The sequence below is a fragment of the Centruroides vittatus genome, unplaced genomic scaffold (assembly GCF_030686945.1).
Source record: "Centruroides vittatus isolate TY-2023 unplaced genomic scaffold, ASM3068694v2 contig_2634, whole genome shotgun sequence".
Classification (NCBI taxonomy): Eukaryota; Metazoa; Arthropoda; class Arachnida; order Scorpiones; family Buthidae; genus Centruroides; species Centruroides vittatus.
The window spans coordinates 146,970-168,592 of NW_027121678.1; the positions used below are offsets into that span (position 1 = coordinate 146,970).

At 27.3% G+C, this 21,623-nt stretch overlaps 1 protein-coding gene across 1 annotated transcript in view; it reads left to right on the forward strand.

The window, feature by feature from the left end:
• Window positions 1-10,881: 10,881 nt before the first annotated feature.
• LOC136971598 (C-Maf-inducing protein-like) overlaps window positions 10,882-21,623 on the forward strand; it is a 52,021-nt gene continuing 41,279 nt past the window's right edge. Inside the window, exons 1-4 of the mRNA XM_067266064.1 lie at window positions 10,882-11,742; window positions 14,348-14,476; window positions 20,691-20,741; window positions 20,828-20,896. Coding sequence (XP_067122165.1) covers window positions 11,251-11,742; window positions 14,348-14,476; window positions 20,691-20,741; window positions 20,828-20,896 — 741 coding nt within the window. The 5' untranslated portion in view covers window positions 10,882-11,250. The remainder of the gene's footprint in view (window positions 11,743-14,347; window positions 14,477-20,690; window positions 20,742-20,827; window positions 20,897-21,623) is intronic.

Consider the following 21,623-nt stretch of genomic DNA (forward strand, 5'->3'; position numbering starts at 1 on the left):
GATAATATCAACAACAACACACTACTACTCATGGACTACCTGTTGACAAAAACCATATACCAATTGGAAATGTATAGCAGAATTTATCCAATGGAAAATGAGACTCTACTGTAAGCATTACAATGATTTAGAAACATTGCTCTACACAGCAGTGGGCAAATTCACTAGTCATCTACTAGTAGTCCTACAAAACCTATGCCACCATGGTTGGATGACCAATGTAAGAAACTCTACACACTAAAACTAACAGCACTCTGCAAAGCCAAACAGCAGGCAAACCAGCTAGAATGGGACAATTAACAATGCCTCAAAGCCTTCCTGCATTGCATATTACTTTTTACTGTTCTTAAGTTGGACTTTTTGCAAAGTTAATTTCTTTTAGGTATGCTTCTATTCAGTCTGCAGTCCATTTTATTCAAATGGATTGCAGACTGAAGATTAGTATTAGTGTTTGCTGATGTAAATAAATGAAAATCACATAGTATAACGACAGAACACTGAAAACAGAAGAACTAAATTAGCCCAATTTTCATTTTACCTGTGCTTCTTTGTCATATGCTAGAAGAGCTATTAAAAAAATTAAATCTAATGATGTTAAAAATACATTAAATATTTATATTTAATCATCATCATTAAATATTACATTATTAAATAACTAATATTACTGCTTTGTTCAAATAAATTATACTAAAATTATATTCAAGTGAAAAAATTTATTATTAATTAATATATATTTTTTTATACGACAAAAAATTTTGTTGTTGAACTACCAATACTTGCCTGCATTTACTAAAATCTGGAAACCTCATTCTTGGCATATATCCTAAACATTTGATATTAAAAAAATGGTTTTCTAAAAATAGAAATAATAGGTTTCTCACAACGTTCTAATTTTTCTTTCATTTAAATTTACCTCCAGTTGGCCTTGATGTTATATGGCTTTAAGTTTCTAGGTCATTGGTGTTAACTTAATCTGTGACTGTAAAAGCCAATAATATAAAATTCAAATATATTAATTAAGACTGGTTTAATACCACAGTTGGTGTTTCTTTAACAAATCACAGATCTAAAACATACATCTTTTCATTAGTTTCCACTCTTTAGGTGTGTCATTAAAAGTATAAGATTAAAGAACTCTTCTAAAAATATTGATATTTTACAACTCTAATGCTTATATTTTAACTATTTTTTTCTTTTCACTTTTATCACTAAGTGGGTACTAAGGGAACTTTTCAATCATACCAATCATGTATTCAACCAGATCCATAATGGGGATATTCCAATGGCAAGACAGGGCTCAACACATCCAGGTAAATCATCCACAAAAAATCTCTGCCCAGATTCAATCCTGAGCCCTGGAGAGTGTTGTGTGGTACCTTTACAGTGATCTTTTTTAAATATTTTTGTTAAATATGACTTGATCATTCTATAATCAATCACTGCCAACTCTCAACTCACTACCATCAAATAAGACTGCTCTATTCCAAAATATTTAAATACCTCATTTATATAATGCACTTTTGAACTATAAAATCTGAAAATGAAGCCTTAGGGTGTGACTATGCAGACGCAAATTTAGAGCGAGCGAGAGGTTGCGAGCGATTTAGTTTTCGCAAAGGAAAACCATGCACAAGCGAGAAGCGAGAAATAACGCTGGCGAGAGCGAATTTCTGGTTCTCGCACATATCTGACAGATTTTGATATTTATCGTGTCTTGTCTCTTCTCGCCGCATATTCTTGCTCACTTGTGTCTGCATAGTTGCACCCTTATGCTTCATTTTCAGGATTTATAGTCCTTAAATTACAACATTTTCATATTAAACTTCTTTAAACTCTTCATTATCATCAGTTCCAAAGTTGAACATTCAACAAAACAAATGCAATTAGGATCTGAACATATTTCAAACATCTGTATTCCTAGCGCACACACAATTCATAATTTAACGTAGAGCATTTTTATCTGCTAGGAACATGGATAAAACACTATCATTTTTGGATTATTATTGTCTACTAGAACTTCTTTGTAATAATGACTTATTAAACTGGTGTAATCTACCAAACACAAAGAAGAATCATCAGTCAAAAGGTTAAAACAAATTTTCACTGTTTCACCCGAACACATCTCGCATCAGATAGTTTCTTTAAAATCCAGAGCTGTAAAAAATGATGAAAACATTATAGTATAATTTATTATAAAGAAAATCCTGATCTATTTATATTCCAAACATATCACAATTAAACTTTTTAAGTTAATATGGTAAGCAATTGATGTAAATTAAAAGAAGAAACATTTAAACCACCTCTACTATAACAACTTATTAAAAAAAGATACACAATATTGAAGGAATCAGTTTTGGAGTTGTTATAAGCTAATGAATTTATTTTTTATTAATTATTTGTTTTTTTATAATGGCTTATAGGAATCAAGTGGACGTCTTTTTGCAAAACAAAAACAGTTGACAAAAACTAATCAAATTGAGTTCCGAACAGCTTTAAATTTTCTTTAATTTTATCAAAACTATATAAATGATGTTATGAAATTATAAGAACAAGTCAGACAAATGGTTATGACAACTTATTTGCTTCAATATCATAATAAAGAAATGTAAAATAGCATTTGTATTACAGCTAGTTTTCACAACTGGAAGACAAACTGTATATGGGAGACTTAGACTAAGATATAAAAATTTAATCTGTGTAACAGTGGAATCTGATAATGGAAATTAATATCCCAAACAACGTTTCATTTAATGATCTGTTGGACTCCTTGAAAATTTGTTTTTAGTGTCAATGATCTTCAGTTTACATTATGAAGTTGAATATCACAAGAGAAGTATCATTCTTCATAGTGATAAATAAATAAAAGTCTTGAATCTAAGTTATGTTAATCAGTTTTTAAGTTGATACTCCATATTTTTTAACTAGGACATCACACAACTTTGTCATATTGTGATAAAGCTAGAAAGAGGCTATCCTTGTTTCCAGCCATGAAGAGGTATTCCTTACACTTGCTGCCACAAATAAAGTGATCATCATATCTGCCGTCTATATAAGATGTAATCCTTGCACTGACTGGGCACAGAGAGATGATCCTTGTACTTGCTGAGATGGAAAGGAGATCCAAGAACAAAGTAATCCATGCCAATTGCTTTGTTCTTGTGTTTTATTCATTTTTTGAACCCATTTTCTGTTAGGTGTTTACAATGCTTTTTTTTCTTTTTAATTTTTGCCCCCTAAATTCCATTAGGCACACTTAATTCTCTCAAGAAGCATGGACGCTGCTACTTCGACCCCACTGTATCCGAAAAACAGTCATAGACCTCCAAATTTTATTACATCTTTGAATTCATCATAATTAATGGAAAATGGCAAAGATTAATCAAAATTGATTGATCAAATTTTGAGAACGAATGCAATTCTGTAAGCCACATAGAAGAGGCTTCACTAATGCTTCACATCAATAAAACACAATAATACCGCATTTATAGTACTCAAGGTAGTAGATGATTTTTATTCAAGAGGAAGATGGAACAGCCAATAACATTTGCATTCAATAAAATCTGAAATAGGAATATGAATTGCAAATTCCAAACCTCACACTTAGGGTTGCCAAACATCCTGTATTTTAAAAGACAATCCTTTATTTTGGTTAAATGTCCTTGTCCTTTGAAACAAGAAAGGGTAAAATTTGTCCTTTATTTTCATTTTTCAGTGCTTGCATTTTGTAATGGCATTAGTGGATTTTTGCATGAGCATACTCTTATCCTTATATATCAATACACATCCTTCCCCACAGAAAGCTATGGTTTATCATTAAATATTCTAAATTAAACTAAAATTTTTTCAACTATTTACAGTCAATATAAAATCTATAATTTTTAAATCAGATGTACAAAATATATTATATGCATGATTTTTCTTTATTTTTAAACACTCCACGACCACCTTATAATTGATTTTTAGTTTCGTGTGTGTACAAAAGTCAGATAATACAATTTAAATAATATACTTTGAAACAGTTTTAATATTATCTAAAAACTACAATAAGGATAAACTAGCCACTGTACTTGAACTGCTGAATTAATCAATGCACCTTCAACAGTAGTGTAAGTTAAAGGAATGCTTTAACTTGCATAGATTAATTGGGAAGAAATTGTAATATAGATTTCTTGATAAAATTAAAATTATTTCAAACAGAATAAATAATAATGGAAACTTTGTATGGTACTATATTATTCCAACGTATATGTAGGAATCAGCAGAAAGTTCTGCTTTATTAGACTTTCAATGTAAATTTGTAAACTTGAATAAAGCAGATTTTAATGTACTGTATATGATAATGTATATTGCAGATGTATGATTAAAGTTTTTTCATATACAATTAAAATACAATCTAAAAGATGATAAATAATTAAAATATTAATTGATGAAACCATAGGAAATAGTTAAAACAAATTTAAAGTGATCTGGAAAATCTTCCTGTAATACAATTACTAGCAAAAAGTTTTTAACTAATTGAAAAATACATAAATAAAAGTATCCTGATCATCAACTTATTGAGAACTGTAACAATAAAAATCTGTAAAATTCAAAAGATGATAACTTTTTTTTGTTTGTAATGTACTTTGAGAAATTTGTAGCTCTTTTGCTATAAAATGTCTTGGTTTTTCTGATTTCCAGTCACTTGTCAACAATTGCTTTTTGACGGTCTATTTCATTCATTATTTAAACAATAGCACGGTTACTTTAATAAAACTGATAACGGAATTCTTATTCTAATTATTTGAAATTGTTGCTATGGCAACAAATAGAATTATAAATAATAAACAAAATTTAACGTCTTTTCAATTTTACAGATTTCTGTCATTACAGTCCTTAACAGATTGACGTATCAACAAATGCTACTCAATGTATAAATCTGAATGGATAAAATATCTTATCCAAATAAAGAAACCCAAATAAATAGCAATGCTTTTAAACTAATGTTATATTTATCAGACAGTGGGTAACAAATAAATATGTATTCATTTATAGTTATGTCTACATTTCTCTTTTAAAGAATTGAAAAGCAGAGCTGCACCATCCCTAAGAACAAGTTGTGTGACCTAATGACCCAACCATACCTTCCTCTGGTACACTTTGACACAAGAGTATATAGATCCATGTTCCGTTTTTTGTTTATAACATTACTATATCAATTTAAAATATGGAAGAAATCAAGTAGTCTTCACTCTTCTGTCTTGTCTAATCACCAACAAAAAATAGTCTTTTCCTGCACAGACAATCTTTTTATTGAGACTATATCTCTTCAAAATTATGTAAAAGTTTTAAAAATTCATTGGTGATAAGCCAAAACATTTTAAAATATATGTATAATTACAAATTAAAATGACAGATGATATATTTCACAAATTTAAAGTACGGAAGAAACCAAGTTGTCTTCGCTCTTCCATCTTGTTCAATCATCAGCATAAAAAGATCATCTCTGCAAGGAAGGACTGTTTTTGCTGGTGATTAGACAAGAAGGAAGAGTTAAGATGACTTGGTTTCTTCCATATTTTAAATTGTGAAATATACTGTCTACCATTTGAATTTGTAGTTACTATATCAAATTTAAAATAAAGGCAATACAATTGATACAATAAATACAGTTGAACCAGTCTATCTTAAACATGTTTATATAAAAATTTATCTTTTTTCCTGCATTTTCAACCTAAATTCAATATATTTTCCATGTTTATCTCAAATAATTTTCTCCCAAAACCTCTCTATCTCAAATTATAGACTTAAATGTCATTTACAAATTCAAAGCTCAACAACTACATTTTGATAGCATAAATTGTAGTTGAGAAACATCTCTTGCCAATATAGTACATATTTGTAATTAATGCTGCTTTTCTCTGATTGGCTATGAGTTTGGCTTGCATCTTATTGGCTGAAAAAGTCAGGTATCAGAAACTATTAACAAACTGTTGCTGCTAAGACGTGTCAAAAATATCTTATTTATACCTAATACAGGTATGGACTGTTCTTGCTATTATATTTTATTAATACAGTATATATCTCCAATCAAACCTATTATTGCTTACTGTGTAAGAACCTATACATCTCAAATCTATATCAAATTTTTTTCTTGTTCCTATGAGATTCGAGATTGAAAGGTTGAACTGTATTTGTTTTAAAATGTATAAAGGTGTTTTGTAAAACATTATTTAATTTCGATTGGGATGGCAAAGTAACATTTACCTAAAGTCAGTACACACCCTTAGAGGTTATCCATAAATTATGTCTGCATTTTTCTTGAAATTTTTACTTCCTTCTTCTTGTCCCAGCTTGTCTAAGTTTCCATAACACCTCCCCTCTTTGGATGTCTTACAAAACTTGATCTCCCTTAAAACTTTTATCACTTTATGAATGTTAGACACCATAAGTAGAAATGAAACATACAAAAAATTTTGAAATAAATATTATAAAATGCATAAACTGTTTAAAATTTAACGAAAGAAACGATGTCCACTGAAGCTAAACCTGTCCCCTCCCCCTTATCTGACTTTGTCCAACTCGTCTTAATGTTGACAGCCTTGATTTCAACTGTATTAACTCCTCCATCATTTTCACAGGAGCTTTATTTGTGTGGTGTTTTCTCTTTTGCCAGAAAAGATAAAATGAAAAAGAAAATGTAAATCAATTAAACAAATCTGTAGTATGAATATCAAATCTAGCTTTATACATTTTGTGTGTAAAGAATTAATTGCAGTTTACCAATGTAAATGATGTATACATATATAAACAGAATATATAAAATAAATATTACAGATCTAAGACACAAGCAAGATAACATTATCTGCTGGTATTAAAAATTTAATAGCAGAGAGAATTTATTTTTATGTATTTTATCATGTTTTTCCAAGCAAATCTATTCCATCTGTTTGAAAAGACTGATTAGTTAAATGGATGGAAGAAATGATTAATGAACTATATTATTATTCTTAAACTCTATATGAATCTATATTCTATACTGTACATAATGTCACAATTTATCTACATTTATATTGTCACAGATGGCAGGAACACATTAACTCCTGAATATATTTCAAGTTAAATAAAACTGAAGTCTAATAAAGGTTTATTAATCCTAATAAAACAAATGGGAGATTATTTAATAAACTTTTTTTATTTCCTTATATTATATTTGTATACTTATATAAAAATAAATATTAAATTTAATGAAAACTATCTTAATTGTAAACCTATTTCTAATTATCAAATTATTTTTAAGTTGACATTAAATATAGTAAACTGTATTTGAAAAATCATTTTCAACTATAGTTAAATTTCCTCCAAATTATAATGTTAAAAAAAATATGCATTTCTTACATAAATCAAAAGTGACTAATTCACAAAAGTAAAGATATTAAAGTTCATTTATGAACTAATTGAATTTATATTATCTACAATAATCGTTAGATAAGTTGTTTATTTATTTATTTATTTACAGAATAAATATTTATTTTTCATTACATAAAAATTAAATAATTTTTAAATATTTAAAGGATATAGTTTAAAATATAAATATTACAGATATAACTGTTATAACATGTTTTTAAAAAACCTTACATCCGATATTCCTGATCAGTAATAGAAACATCATCTTAATCGGTTTTTAACCGATTCACGTTACTTGTTTTTCAATTCTAATCAAGTACCGTGTAATTATATATTATAACTGGAACAATGACAAATAGTACCTATTTGTCATTGTTATAATCATGCCATAACTATGAACTGAAATCATGATAAATGATGAGCATGAATCAATCCATTTATTTCATTCAGTTTCATTAAATCATTTCCACTCAACTTACTATTAAATATGTTTTTGTTCTTTTTTTTTTCTTTATATATATGTGTATATATATATTACTTGACTCATCATCTATTATTAAAAATAATAAATTGTTTCTTTTTAACATATAGTGACACATAAGTTATGAAAAAAATTTCAAAAGCAAACTAAAGTATAGAGTTAAAAACTTTAAACAACAATTCTCGGTTAATGTAACCCTTGGTGCCAAGATGGCAACTCGTCTCCGATTCCAGCAAGGAAACAGTGGGACGCACGTTCTAACCTAACCTAACCTATTCTAATAATTTGATTGCTAATAATTATGGTATTATTAGAATAGGCTTAGGTTAGGTTAGAACGTGCGTCCCACTGTTTCCTTACCGGAATCAGAGACGAGCCGCCATCTTGGCACCAAGGGTTATATTAACCCAATTCTCTCTCTCTCTTTTTTTTTTCTAGAATATTTTCAAGTAGAATATTTTTTATTAAAGTGTAGTAACTAAGTAAAAATTTAGTGAGACATTAAAATAGACAAATTTCTGTATTTACATTAAAGTTTATTCAACTAAAGACAAAAAAACTAAGTTGAAATGAGCTTTTTAAAAATACTTTCTTATATTGAAAACTGATGACAAACAAAATGTGTATTTTTAATTTCTAATTCAAAAATCAATTTCTAGCAATGGTTTAATCAAAATTTGGATTATTAGTTTTTTTATTTCATAGTTATAGTTTACCATTACAAATTATAAAAGGATAATGCCATCAGCTATTACAGTTAAATGTCTGCAATGAATATAGCCTCTCATAAAGTGGAATTTATTTTCATGAAAGAAGAGAAACTTATGTCAACTTTAACTAATTTAAACACCAACGTCGAAAAAAGACGACAATGATAAAAAAACGTTTAAAAATTATATTTATATATGACGTAATGCTAATTTAATTGCTAACTATAAAAATATTCAAATGATTCAAGTCTTAAATATGTGTGATATAATCTAAATACACTGTATTCTAATGAAGACTTAAGATAAACAACTAAAAAAATCATTAAAACTTATAAAATTATATTCTAATGTAATTATTTTGAATGGGAGTATGAAAATTTAGCAATATTTATGTGCTTGCTGAATACTTTTTAACACATCAAGCAGGAAAGAAAAACCAGAAACTCCTCAAAAGTAGTCAAAGATATATCTTAAATATATCAATAACACAATTTTATATATCCAACAATCTAAGAATAAACTTTGAAATTTGTTTACAACATTAAATCACAATACTATTACAATACCATCGTTACAAAAATGCATATTTGTCTTATAAGATTTGCTAGCAATGTAAATGATTAGCAATTCTGTATCAATCATATCACAACTTTAACATTAACATTACAATTGTTTTGCTGTTATACATAATGTATAATTTCAGAATTATCATTATCTCAAATGTTTATTCGACGACGACGATTCCAATTCTTGTAAAATGACGTACACAATAGTAGTATCGTTCCGGCTGCGAGTCCAGAGCAATTGCCAAATTTTAGAGAGAAAAAAGTCATAATTTTCTTTTTATATCATATAAAATTCATTTAGTAAACTTTTTAACTTTGAAGAATATAAAATCTAATAAAAATATAAAAATTTCAAGTGTTTTGTTACAAAAGCAGTTGAAAATTTTATATGTTTATTGTACTTTCTTTTCATAAAATTCTTGTTAAAGTAATAATATTTTAAAAATTTCCAGAAGTGAATTTCTGTCTTACATTAATGCAAAAGGATTAATGTTACCTATGGTTCCAAAATGGCAGCTCATCTCTGATTCAAGGGAACAGAAGAAAGAAAACAGTGGGGATGCATGTTCTAACCTAACCTAACCTATTCTAATAATTATGATAATTTATTAAAATAGGTTAGGTTAGGTTAGAACGTGCGTCCCCACTGGTTCCCTGCTTCTGTTTTTCTGGAATCGGAGACGAGCCGCCATCTCGATACCTAGGGTAACATTAACCACCTAACTTAACCTGTTCTAATAAATTACCAAAATTATTACCAACCAAATTATTAGAATAGATTAGGTTAGAACATGCATCCCCACTGTTTTCTTTCTTCTGTTCCCTTGAATCAGAGATGAGCTGCCATTTTGGAACCATAGGTAATATTAACCTGAAAAAGTTAATATATTAAGTACTTGTAGGTGAAAAATACTTGATAATTTACTTTCATTTACACAAAAGGAACTCAATGACTTTGCAGCAGGAAATTTATAAAATTTTTAAGATAAGATATATACAGAAGACTCGATTAATGATAACCATTATGGTTTGGCTTTCTGGAAGTCATAAGGAAATAGCAAATGTTATGTTTTTTTTTTTTTTATAATTACAACAGTTACAGTGAAATAACAGACAAATGAAGACTGTTTTAAGGATGATTCACTGTTATAAAGGGTTATATACGTTTATAAGAGCAATTGTGTGGCTTTGTTTCGCGATAATGTCGCAAAACATGAGACATCACGGATGTAAATCAATAGTTTCTTTGATAGTCACGATTTATTTTATTACCTCATTAATCTTTTCAAAGCGAAAACATTGATTACAATTCAAAAAAAATTTTATAGAATAAAATATAGCCACTTTCAATACCGAAGACAAACTACACGTTACCTAACCACAGACATGCCTCTCCCACAAACAAAACACGTCACACATTATTCGATTGACGTCACAGAGTACTAAAGAAAATACTTAAAAATATCCGTAATTAATTTTTTACCTTTAGCCATAAATAATTTATTAACGTGTATAAAATAATTATAGAAAATTTTATAAAAATTTTAAACAAGAATTTAATACGATTATTATTATTATTTACGGATAAAAATCTGGTAAGTATAATACATACGTGATACTAATTATTATTATATATAATAATAATAATAATAATTTAGAAATAATATTATAAATTTAGTAATAATTAATAAATATTTTAAAGGAAGTAATGGCTATGGTTGTTTACCTACGACGTCACTTCCGCTTATGAATGTCAGAAGTCTGACGGCTGATAAGTCCGAAGAGAATATTTGGTTATGCAAAGCCTTTCGAAGAAAGCTTAGGAAATTACAAGTCATTTTATTGGTTGCATACTAAGCGAAGTGTGTGTTGTCTTCGGAGCTCCGAAACCATGGCCGTGCATATTAACGACAATACACGGTAAAATAATTATGAATCCACTCGAAAACAATAGGGAGGTGAGTGGAGTCGTGTAATATGTCAATTTTAAAGTTGTCCGGATCGACGTTTAGTAAATTCATACATCGATAACATCTTGGAGTTTGTATATTTATCCTTCATCATCTTCTCCGTTCGGAAAGATAATTCCGGGCTCAGCATCACTTCTATGAATTTTGCCATTCTTCCAATTCTACTTCCGTTTCGGAAAAAGATGGCATATTTTGAACGTAATAACAACAACAATAATAATAACAGAACATCGAAATGCGACGAGCAAATCGATCATCAAGTTAATAATAAGGTGCTTCTATCGCCGAATCAAGCGGGACCAAGTTGTATAGTTCGACACAACAACGTTCATCCGTTGAATATGTCGTCCGATACGAATTCCAGACATAACTCGGTAGATTCGAGTTCTTCCAGCGAAGGTAACAGCGAATGTACTGGAAGTTATATTTCGGCTTGCAGTTCGCCTAACAAATCTCTTCCGAGTAGTCCCACTGGTCCTAAATTCAAATTGATTCATGAAGGTGATATTCAAATCTGTCGTTTGAATCACACTAGGACAATTCTAAGTAAAATTTTGAGTTCGAAATACTTAAGAAGATGGGAGAGGCATCATTTATTCCTCACTGCTTCTGGTATTTGTTCTAAAACAGTAAGTATATTTTATATTATGCACTTTTTATATATATCAATAATTTTTTTACATTGTTATACAGATTTTTAGTATGATTTATTTCACGTGTTTTCTACATACATCTAAATTTTTAGCTTTATCATCACACCAGAAATAAATTCATAGCACATGTATATTGTGAGATTATGTTTCGTGTACTGTGTTAACTTTGGCAATATGTTTTTGTGTCTTTTCGGTAATTAAATTTATTTTACTCGTGCAAACAATTAAAAAATAATAATAATTAGATCTTATTTTGAGAGGATATTTCAAAAGTTAATAAATATGCAAGCAATTAAATCCATTTACAGTATCAATTGTTATTCTGTTTGCCGATCAAAAACATTTTTTTTTTTTTATTTGCAAGATCATTTCTAAATATATGTAAAATTTATATACACTTTAAAGATTTTATTGATTTGAACACTTAAATTTAAAAAAGAAATTCTGTAACAAATATGTGGTATCTGCTTAACAGCATTATTTAAGGTCTACTTAAAGTTACACTCTATTCTAAATCTAATATGACCTTGAAAAGTGTTTAGAAGCAACTGAGTCACAAAATAGCTTCTTTATTCCTAAACAATTTATTTAAAATATATTTTTAAAATTAAAAAAAAAAATATATATATATATAAATCTACACAATATCTTCAATTATTATTTAGTCTCAATTGGGAATTAAAAAATTTGTATTTAAAAATATTCTTAACGAGATCATTTTATACATTTAATTGTTATATTAAATATTTAAATAGAAGAGAAATAATTTTATTAATTAACCTATTAATTATTTTATTTTAGTTATTAAAAAGCATTTAAATAAAAATATGTCAGAGGTGGAAAATACAAATTTTCAATTATGAATGATCAATTTATTACCAATTTTATCACAGAAAAAAATGTAATTTTCGAGTTTCCCTTTTTTTTGTGTATTGATAAGAATACCGGAAATAGTATTTCCTTTTTTTATTTATCATAGCGTATATGAAAATTTTTTGACATTTTATTGAAAAGAAATTTCATTTATTGCACAATATAAATTTAGAGTATAAAAATTGCCCCAGTACTTTAAGGATTTATTCGACCGGTTGCTTATTTTTCGTATAAATTCGAAATTATCAACAATGTATTTCAAATTAGAGTTTTATATCTCCAGTTTTTATAGGTCTATAAATTATTTCTTTATTTTACAACCTGTATATGCAGTCGGATGTAGCATTCAAATATTTTATTATTATTATTATTAATAATCCATAATAAAATTTCTAAAATAAGCTGTAATAATAATTTTTTGAGTGCATAAATTATTCATGTCCATCATTCATGCTTATGCAGAAATCCATCGTGGAATTGTTATATATTCTGTGCATAATATTTTATCAAACTTGTATATTTTATTTGATTTTTATCCCCCCCCAAAAAAAAATAGAGAACTTTCTTTATCGAATTATCATTAAATCTGTGTACAGTATTAAAAAATATTATTTTTCCTGTATTGAGTCCTGGCAAATGATAAAAAAATAGGATAATTTTCAACATCACAAAACATTGAAGTCAAGATTATACAAGTGATAAATCGGATAAATTTCTTTATAGAAGAAGATAAGCTTATATATTTTTAACCAGTTTAAACGGTAAAACTAAACAGGAAATTGTTGTATAAACATAACATTTGTAAGAATAACATATGTGTATCTAAGGTCTACTGTTATGAACTTTGAGTAATTATACATTAAACAACATCTGATTATTCTTCAAAATATAATAATAATAATAATAATAATAATTGTAAATGTTAAAATCGACAATAACATTTTCGCTTTCATCGAATGCAAATAATCAGTTATCGACCTAGCACCTGTATCTTGTTTACATGCAGCAAAGACATTGGAGCAGTCTTGTAACCTGGTAACCTTCTGGCACCGTGTACGTCACTGTAGCGTCACGTTCTTCATGCACTCGACTTTGACGTTATTAAAAGAAGAAAGAAATAAAGAAAGAAAAAGTCGATTTTGAAACCGAATTAAGTACTTGATATCAAACACTCATAATTTTTGGCGCCGTTTATCGATAGTGGAAGAAAAAAAAATCTCTCTTATATTTGCGCTTTTATACAAGAACTCGTTAATACGTAATTCCCTAACCATCTGTATAATGTTGACTTAAGAATTTTTGGAAATATGCCACGTTTTATACATCGCTAGAGTATATTTTCCGTAAATTAATTTATTAAAATTATAATGTACTATTATGATTTTCTCTCGAATGGACGAGTTAATTAAACCAAATTAAATTTATAATTATTTGATTAAGTCGTTAATGTAAATCTACGATATATTATAAATTAAATATAGAATAATGCTACGTATTTAACGTTAAAAATTAGTTATTTCATTACAGTATATTTAATAATAATTTTTTAGTGTCTGTCGACCTCTCAAAAAATTATTTTTCTTGACTATCACTTTATTAAATTAAATTAAAAAAAACAAATTGTATGTTTTTGTCATATAAATTTAAAAATTTATACATATTTATAACATAATTTCCTATTATTATTATTATTTTTTTTTTTTTTTAGCCAAGTGGTTTTATAGAAGAGTCGATAAGTTATTCACAAATCGAAGATATTTGCGTTATTACAAGATGGGAAATAAATCATAAATATTGCATACGGGTTATTATTTCTGACGGATCTCTCCTTTTACAGGTACCGTTCTAAAATATAAAAATAACGCTATTGAATATTTATAATTACAGTTGATATATGTATATTTCTATTGTTTAAAACTGTGAATAATGAAAAACAATCACGTGGTGTTTGACGCGTTTCGTTTCGTAATGGATCGTTACACGTGCTTTTATAGGAACTCTCAATTTAGGTCGGAATAGGCAAGGTTGCGGCCTTAGTACTGAATTGTATATTGATAATTTTATTATAAATCACGATTCAATAAACTAGCTTTATTTTTAGATGCAGTTAAAATAAGAAAAGTACTTTAACGTGCACGAAGTTTATTTTTAGAAACTGTCAATTTTTACTGGGGAATATTATTTTATTTTATTATTATTTTTTAAATAAAACCTCAACGTTTCAATTATTTAATAATAAGAGAAGCAGAGATTTCTTTTAACATTTAGTAACTTATACGTTTAAGTGAAGTATAATAAATTAAATTATTATTTTTTCTTTTTTTAACGCTTTAAATAATTTAAAAGCCACGTTAGTACATTTATATTCAGAAATATTATATTTCGTTTATTCGTAAAAAGAAAAAAAAAATCAATGCTGAGAGGTTTGCATTCTCTCTCTTAAATGTCAACGACCTGCAGTTTGATTGATGTTGCATTACACAACTATGTGAATTTATAGAACGAATTCCAAAGCATTTGAATATTAAAATAAAAATATATAGCACTTAATATTTCACAAATTTCAATTTTTCTTTATAATTATGTACTAAATAATATAATATATTATGTTAATAAGTTTTCTTAATACATGTTTGATTATGAAATTTTCAAAGTTTATCATATCCTAATTTGTTTTGGTTTTAAAATATTAGAAATGTTTTATTAGTATTAAAATACAATCTTGGTAATCCGACGTTTACGGGACCAGAAAAGTGTCGGATTGTCGGAAGTAGGCAAATCTGACGTTTAATCGTTCGGAACGACGACATTTCTATATTTGCATGTCACTAGTAGCCTACAATGTGTTAATAGGAGGAAAATATGAAAGGATAGCAACTTTATGTTACTCTGTTTTAGAGTTCTCAAATAGTTGATCCTTTTAAAGTAATTTTTGATTGTGTTCTGCCATTTTGTCATTCAAACTTGCCGTTGTTGCTGATAATTAGTGTTATCGAGTTGGCGAATGCCTACTAAACTTGATAAGAAAATTGAAGCAACCGAGAAATTTATTGGGAAATATACAGTATTTTTGGTGAAAAATTTTATGATACTGATTTATATATTTATACACTATTAACAAACTTTAATACTGTGTTCCCTTAGTGTTCAACTTGATATCGTGCCATGTTTAGTGGGAACGTGTTCAAATTTAGTTGAAAGTAATTTGAACTAGTAGGAAGCCTCTCTGCTGGTAATACCTGAATGTTGACTATTGTCTGATTACTGCATGTGTCAAACTAGTGAACAGTGGAAATCACAAACAAATTCGGTTATTTTATTTTTTTTTTTAAATATTTATTTTCAGTCCCAAGAACTACACCACAATAACACTGACTTTCTTCTTTAGGCTACTTATCTTTCAAACAGTGATCCATTAAAAGACATGAAAAAAGATCTCCCTTTAAATTTTAAAATATGTTTTTCAAAAAAGAAAAAAGAAAGACCAAACATATGTCTTCTATTCTACTAAGAATGCACTCTACCTCTTGTACTTTTTATCCAATTACAAAGTGCCATTAATATGAAAAGTTTCAAAGTGTCATATGCTACTTGGAACTTTGTATATTAACTGAATTTGATGGATTTTGTTTAGTTTATTTTACTAATATAGCAAAAGTTATCATTTAAAGATTTTATTAAAATACTAGCAGACCCGGCCACGCGTTGTCGTGGCTTAAAATGTATCTATTATAAATGTATAAAACTTCCCCCGCGGAGGGAATTTAAAAAAAATCCCTTCTTAGTGTACATTCTCTTGATGAACCGTATTAAAACGCAATCAAAAACAAAAAAAAAACACATCTAAAATAGTATAAATAGAAGCCGAGTTCTTCATGGTAAGTCTTATTCCTGTCCCACTCCCCGCGGGGGAATATCGAAAAATACCTCTTTAATGTATATTCTGTTGACGTACCCTATTAAAACGCAAAAAACCGCATCTAAAATAGTATAATAGAAGCAGAGTTCTTCATGGTAGGCCTTAATCCCGTCTATCTCCCCCGGTGGGTGGGGAATTTTGACATGTATATTATGTAAAAACTTGTGTTTATTCAAATGCAACGTTGTGTCAAAATTTCAAAGGAATCAGTAGGAACAGATGAACATTACATTTCTATTTATATAGATAGATAGAAGATGATCTGCTTTAGTTCATCCTCACAGAAAAGCATAATGCCTCACAGAAAAGCAAACTTAGGTCATCGGAGTTAGCGCCCTCTGTTGGACATAAAAGCCTTAATCCTAGATGTTATCTTTTAATTTATATGAATGTTTAACGGAATAATATATAGCCTATGTCCACCCTGAAGGTCCATTGTAAATATTGGTGAAAGAATTTTTGAAATCGGATGAGTAGTTTCGGAGATTACCTGTTACAACCAAACTTAGTTACCTCTTTATATATTAGTATAGATATAGATATAGTTGATAAATGCTTTATTTCATTAATGGATGGAAAAATTTCTTGTTTAAAGTTGAAAGTGATATGAACTTATTTAGTAATGGCATCTTTAGATAGTAATTCCATCTATAGTACAGATTAGATTGTGAAGGTCAGAAATTGTATCTGAAAAAAAGGTATACTAATTAATAAATGGAATAAATATAATGTTTCAATCTTCAATATTTTGAACATATATTTCTTAACTAATTACAGGAAGAAAATGAAATAAACTCTTGGATTATGATGATTTGATAAATGCTGATTTTTTTTTTTCTTTTTTAATATTTGTTGCTTTAAAAACTTTCTAGCTGTCTTCTCTTTCTTCCCTTGGAAAACATAAAAAGACTACTATAAAATGCTGGAAAACTTTATATTACATTTACACAACCAGGAAGAAACCTTTGTACAAGCACTACTATTATCTATACGTGGATCATATCAGAATAAATTTTAAAATATATTAGTATCTATTTAGTATGTTTTAAACTTTACTTTGATGTCATATTTTTTTTAAATATCTGCCACTAAAATTATTAGTGACAGATATTTAAGTAAATGTTACAGAAAATAAATGACTCAATATTCTTCAAGAGACATGTTTCATTGTCTTATGATAGCCTTATAAACATCAACTAGAACAATGCTGTTTGCAAAAAGGCCAAATTAAATTGTATTAATAAATATGCTCTGGGGGTGAATATTGTTATGGGAAAGTACCAAAGATTGCAACTGACAAATATTCAAGAGTTGAATGTAATAATATGACTGGATTGTTGGAAAACTATCCTCATCTTTCTACAAATAAGAAATTTAAAGATTTGGTTGCATAATTAATTCAGAAATAGCAACAGCACGAAGCATGTTTTAGGACCTATAGAAATTTTAACCTGCATGAAATTCTGGCTGGGATTGATAGGTATTTACAGAATATGATAGCTATTTGATTCTGTAATGTTCTTATATTAATTTTGTATATACATAAATTTGTATTTAATGTAACTACATCATAGTGTTCAGGTGTCTGCCGGAGAAAAGCTACATAGATTAAATGATTTAGGACAATTCTATTCTCAATTGGGATCAATTGGAAGAGTAAGAGTGATCAGTTTAATGATGAATGTCACTGTCATGTTCTTTAAAGAAAATCAAATAAACCATTCTTTTTTATTTTAAAATGAAACTAGTTATGTATGCATGGTGTTGCTTGGTCTTCTGAGGATATGGTGATTTGTGAGATTGAGTTGGGAGATGGTGATAAAAACAATGGTCTTAGTAACTAAAAGTGCAGTTTATTGATCTCAGTATTTACCATAATGCTTACTACAAATGAAATTCAAAATATTAATTCTGCATAAATTAACCAAAACAAATTATTCACCATGAAAAAAACTAAAAATTTGTCTGACTTATACTTCCATTATACTTCCATGATAGAATGTTAGTTGATTAATTAATGATATAATTTAATTTAGAAGTAGACAAGGTTGACAAATAGCTGTGTAATAGACAATTATACTGTGTTTTTAAATTGGAAAAATCCAGTATTTTTAGTTATTTTTTTTGCATAAACTGTAATGTATAAATCTATGTCTATTTAAAGAAATAAACAATAAAAAATTTAACCTAAATTTTACATATTCTAATCAGTTATATTAAGGAAAATTTGTCTAATGGCATTTTTAATTTTATGGAACGATTAATGTTAATTATATAATTATTGTTTCTGATTAATCATTTTTGTTAACAAAATATTGTATATGTATAATTGTTTTAAATTAATTATATTTTAAAATGTAAAGATTTTTCTAGGACCAATTAAGTTGTGTGCTAGCTGATTATTGGAAACTGAAGAATTAACTTTTTTAATGTGATTTTATCAGCTATTATTTATTTGTAACATTCACAATTAACGTGGTTTGGCGGGATTTGTCAATTAGTAATTTCATCAAAACTCCGTTCTAGAATTGAATTTAATTTCAGATCAGATTGTGAATATGATTGTCGGAAAAACTTTTTACAAAATCTGTTATTTTAAAATAATGGAAATACCATAATATAAAAATAGTTTTAAAAATTTTTAAAGTTTTTAGAAATCAACTTCATACAGATATCGAAAACTTTTAGGGAATAAAGAATAGACATTCCACATTAAGATTGAAGTACACAATTTTTAAATTTGAATATAATTTTTTGAAGACATCTTGTTTTCAAAAAATCTTGCTGTAATTCAATTTAATTATTTTTAAAACATTTAAAAAATTTTAATGTTATATTTACATGATAATTATTCTTTATAGAAAGATGCGTTTAAAAGTCTTTTTGCAATAAGCAGAATATTATTGAAAATTTAATTTTTTAAAAATAGATTTTTGTTTTTATTCTAACTACATTATTTAAACAGATATATACACTATATTGTGACAATGTGTTTAGAATAAAATATATATTTTATGAATAAATACAGTGCAAAAAATGATATGATGAAAAGAGCAAAGATAAAAAATTTATTTTTTAATTTAGTTAATGACATGCAGTTTCTCAGTAGAAATCATTAACTAATTTTGTTATTATTTTTACCAGAATATATGTATTTATTCATGTTCACCGTCATTTTAGAATATAAAATGATTACGTTAATAAACCGAAACTTCAATATACAGAGAAATCGCTCCAAATATTTTTCTCGTATACAGTAGCCCTTCGTTATATCGCGTTTGTTGGGAGACAAAGAAAAGTGCGATATAACCAGGTACTAAAAATTCTCGGCTTATACTAAACAGATTATACGTGCTATGGAATCTCTATCCTCTATTCTTTCATCAGAAAGTGTTTCTGATATAAAATAAACTTAGTTTTTCAATACTGAATTTTATTCGTGGTTATATATTATTAAATGATGTTTACGTAAGCATTGATACCACGAACACCCATTTAGCATTGTTTCTTTAACAATGACATTTAAAGAGAAATACTGTAAAAAGCAAAATAAAGTTACTACTATATAAAAATTTTAGAACATTATTTGGAAATAAAGGAATCTTTTCCTTACTTATCACATGGTAAATTCGAAATTTCACACCTTTATGTTAATTGGTGGAATTGGTCAATTCACATAAAGATTATGTGAAATTTCGAATTCACAGAAACTTGTAAAGGAGATCATGCTTAAAACAAATAAATAAACAACTTTTAATATCAAAAGGAAATATAAATAATAAACAAAACAGGTGGACAGATCAATTATCTTGATGAGTTTATTGTTTCACCTGCAGTGGTAGGTTTCAAGGACAATAGTAGGAAGAAAATACAGTATTTCCTTGCAAAAAGAAATTCAATGGCAATTGGTAATTTAAAATTTATTGACTCGAATGCTTCTAAAATTTGAGGATCAAACAAAACGTGATATAACAAGGAGCTACTGTATTTTTAAAATTTCGGACTCCACTGGTTTCTTTTATTATATTACTTTATAATTGTATATATTAATTAGATCTTTCTTTGTTACATAAATTAAAATACATCATTATTGAGAAATTAAGTTTATGTAATTATATTATTCATTTTTCAGGTTAGCAATGCATATTCTAGGGACCAATGGTTACAATCTCTAATATGGAAGGTAAAAGAAATAAATTTTTGTTTTAGTTTTTGAACTATAAATCTTTAAAATACAATAAACATTTTATTTATTTTTTTTTTATTCAGAAAACAATCTTCAAATCACAAAAGTTATTAAATTCTAAACGACCAGAAGTATTATTAAGAGAATTAAAAGTAAGTTTCCAATTTGATTGCCATTCTTTTAATGTAGTTAATAATATAAATAGTGATTTAAAATTATTTTAATTTGTTAACTATTTTGAAAATGGATGAAAAGCTTCTAAATTGTAAAATTAATTTTAATTTTATAATTTTTCTTTATTATTAAGCTATTTATTAAAATATGTGTAACGCTATAAAATTTACTATAAAGATTTCATAAAATTATTTAGTCATTTTATCTTGTAAATAGATGGAAATATTGCATTGATTATTTCATGCAATTTTCTTTGGGAGTAAGCATAAAATTGATATGTAGAACTTAGCTTATCACAGAGAAACACTATCTCTGTAGTGTTCTGTGTGATAAGTTCTATATAGCAATTTTGTGCTTACTCCCACGGAACAAAAGAGAGAACAAGAAGCAATCAAGTACTAAACCACACACTTTTTATTGAGTAAAATAGTAATTTATTTTGAATTAAACCGAATCCATAAAGTTGTTTGTTTTTTCTTTCTTTCTTTTTATTTTGAATAAACCAATATAAACATTTAGATAAATTTCCCTTCCATTTTTATCATAAATCATTCATTTATTTAATGGACTTTTATTTTTAGAATTTTATTCTTTTTTTTCAAAACTTTTCCTGATATTTAGTTAGTATAATATTATAACTAAAGAACTTTTAAAATTAAATGTTCAAAATAAATAAATAAGATGAATAATTCATTTTCCAGTAAA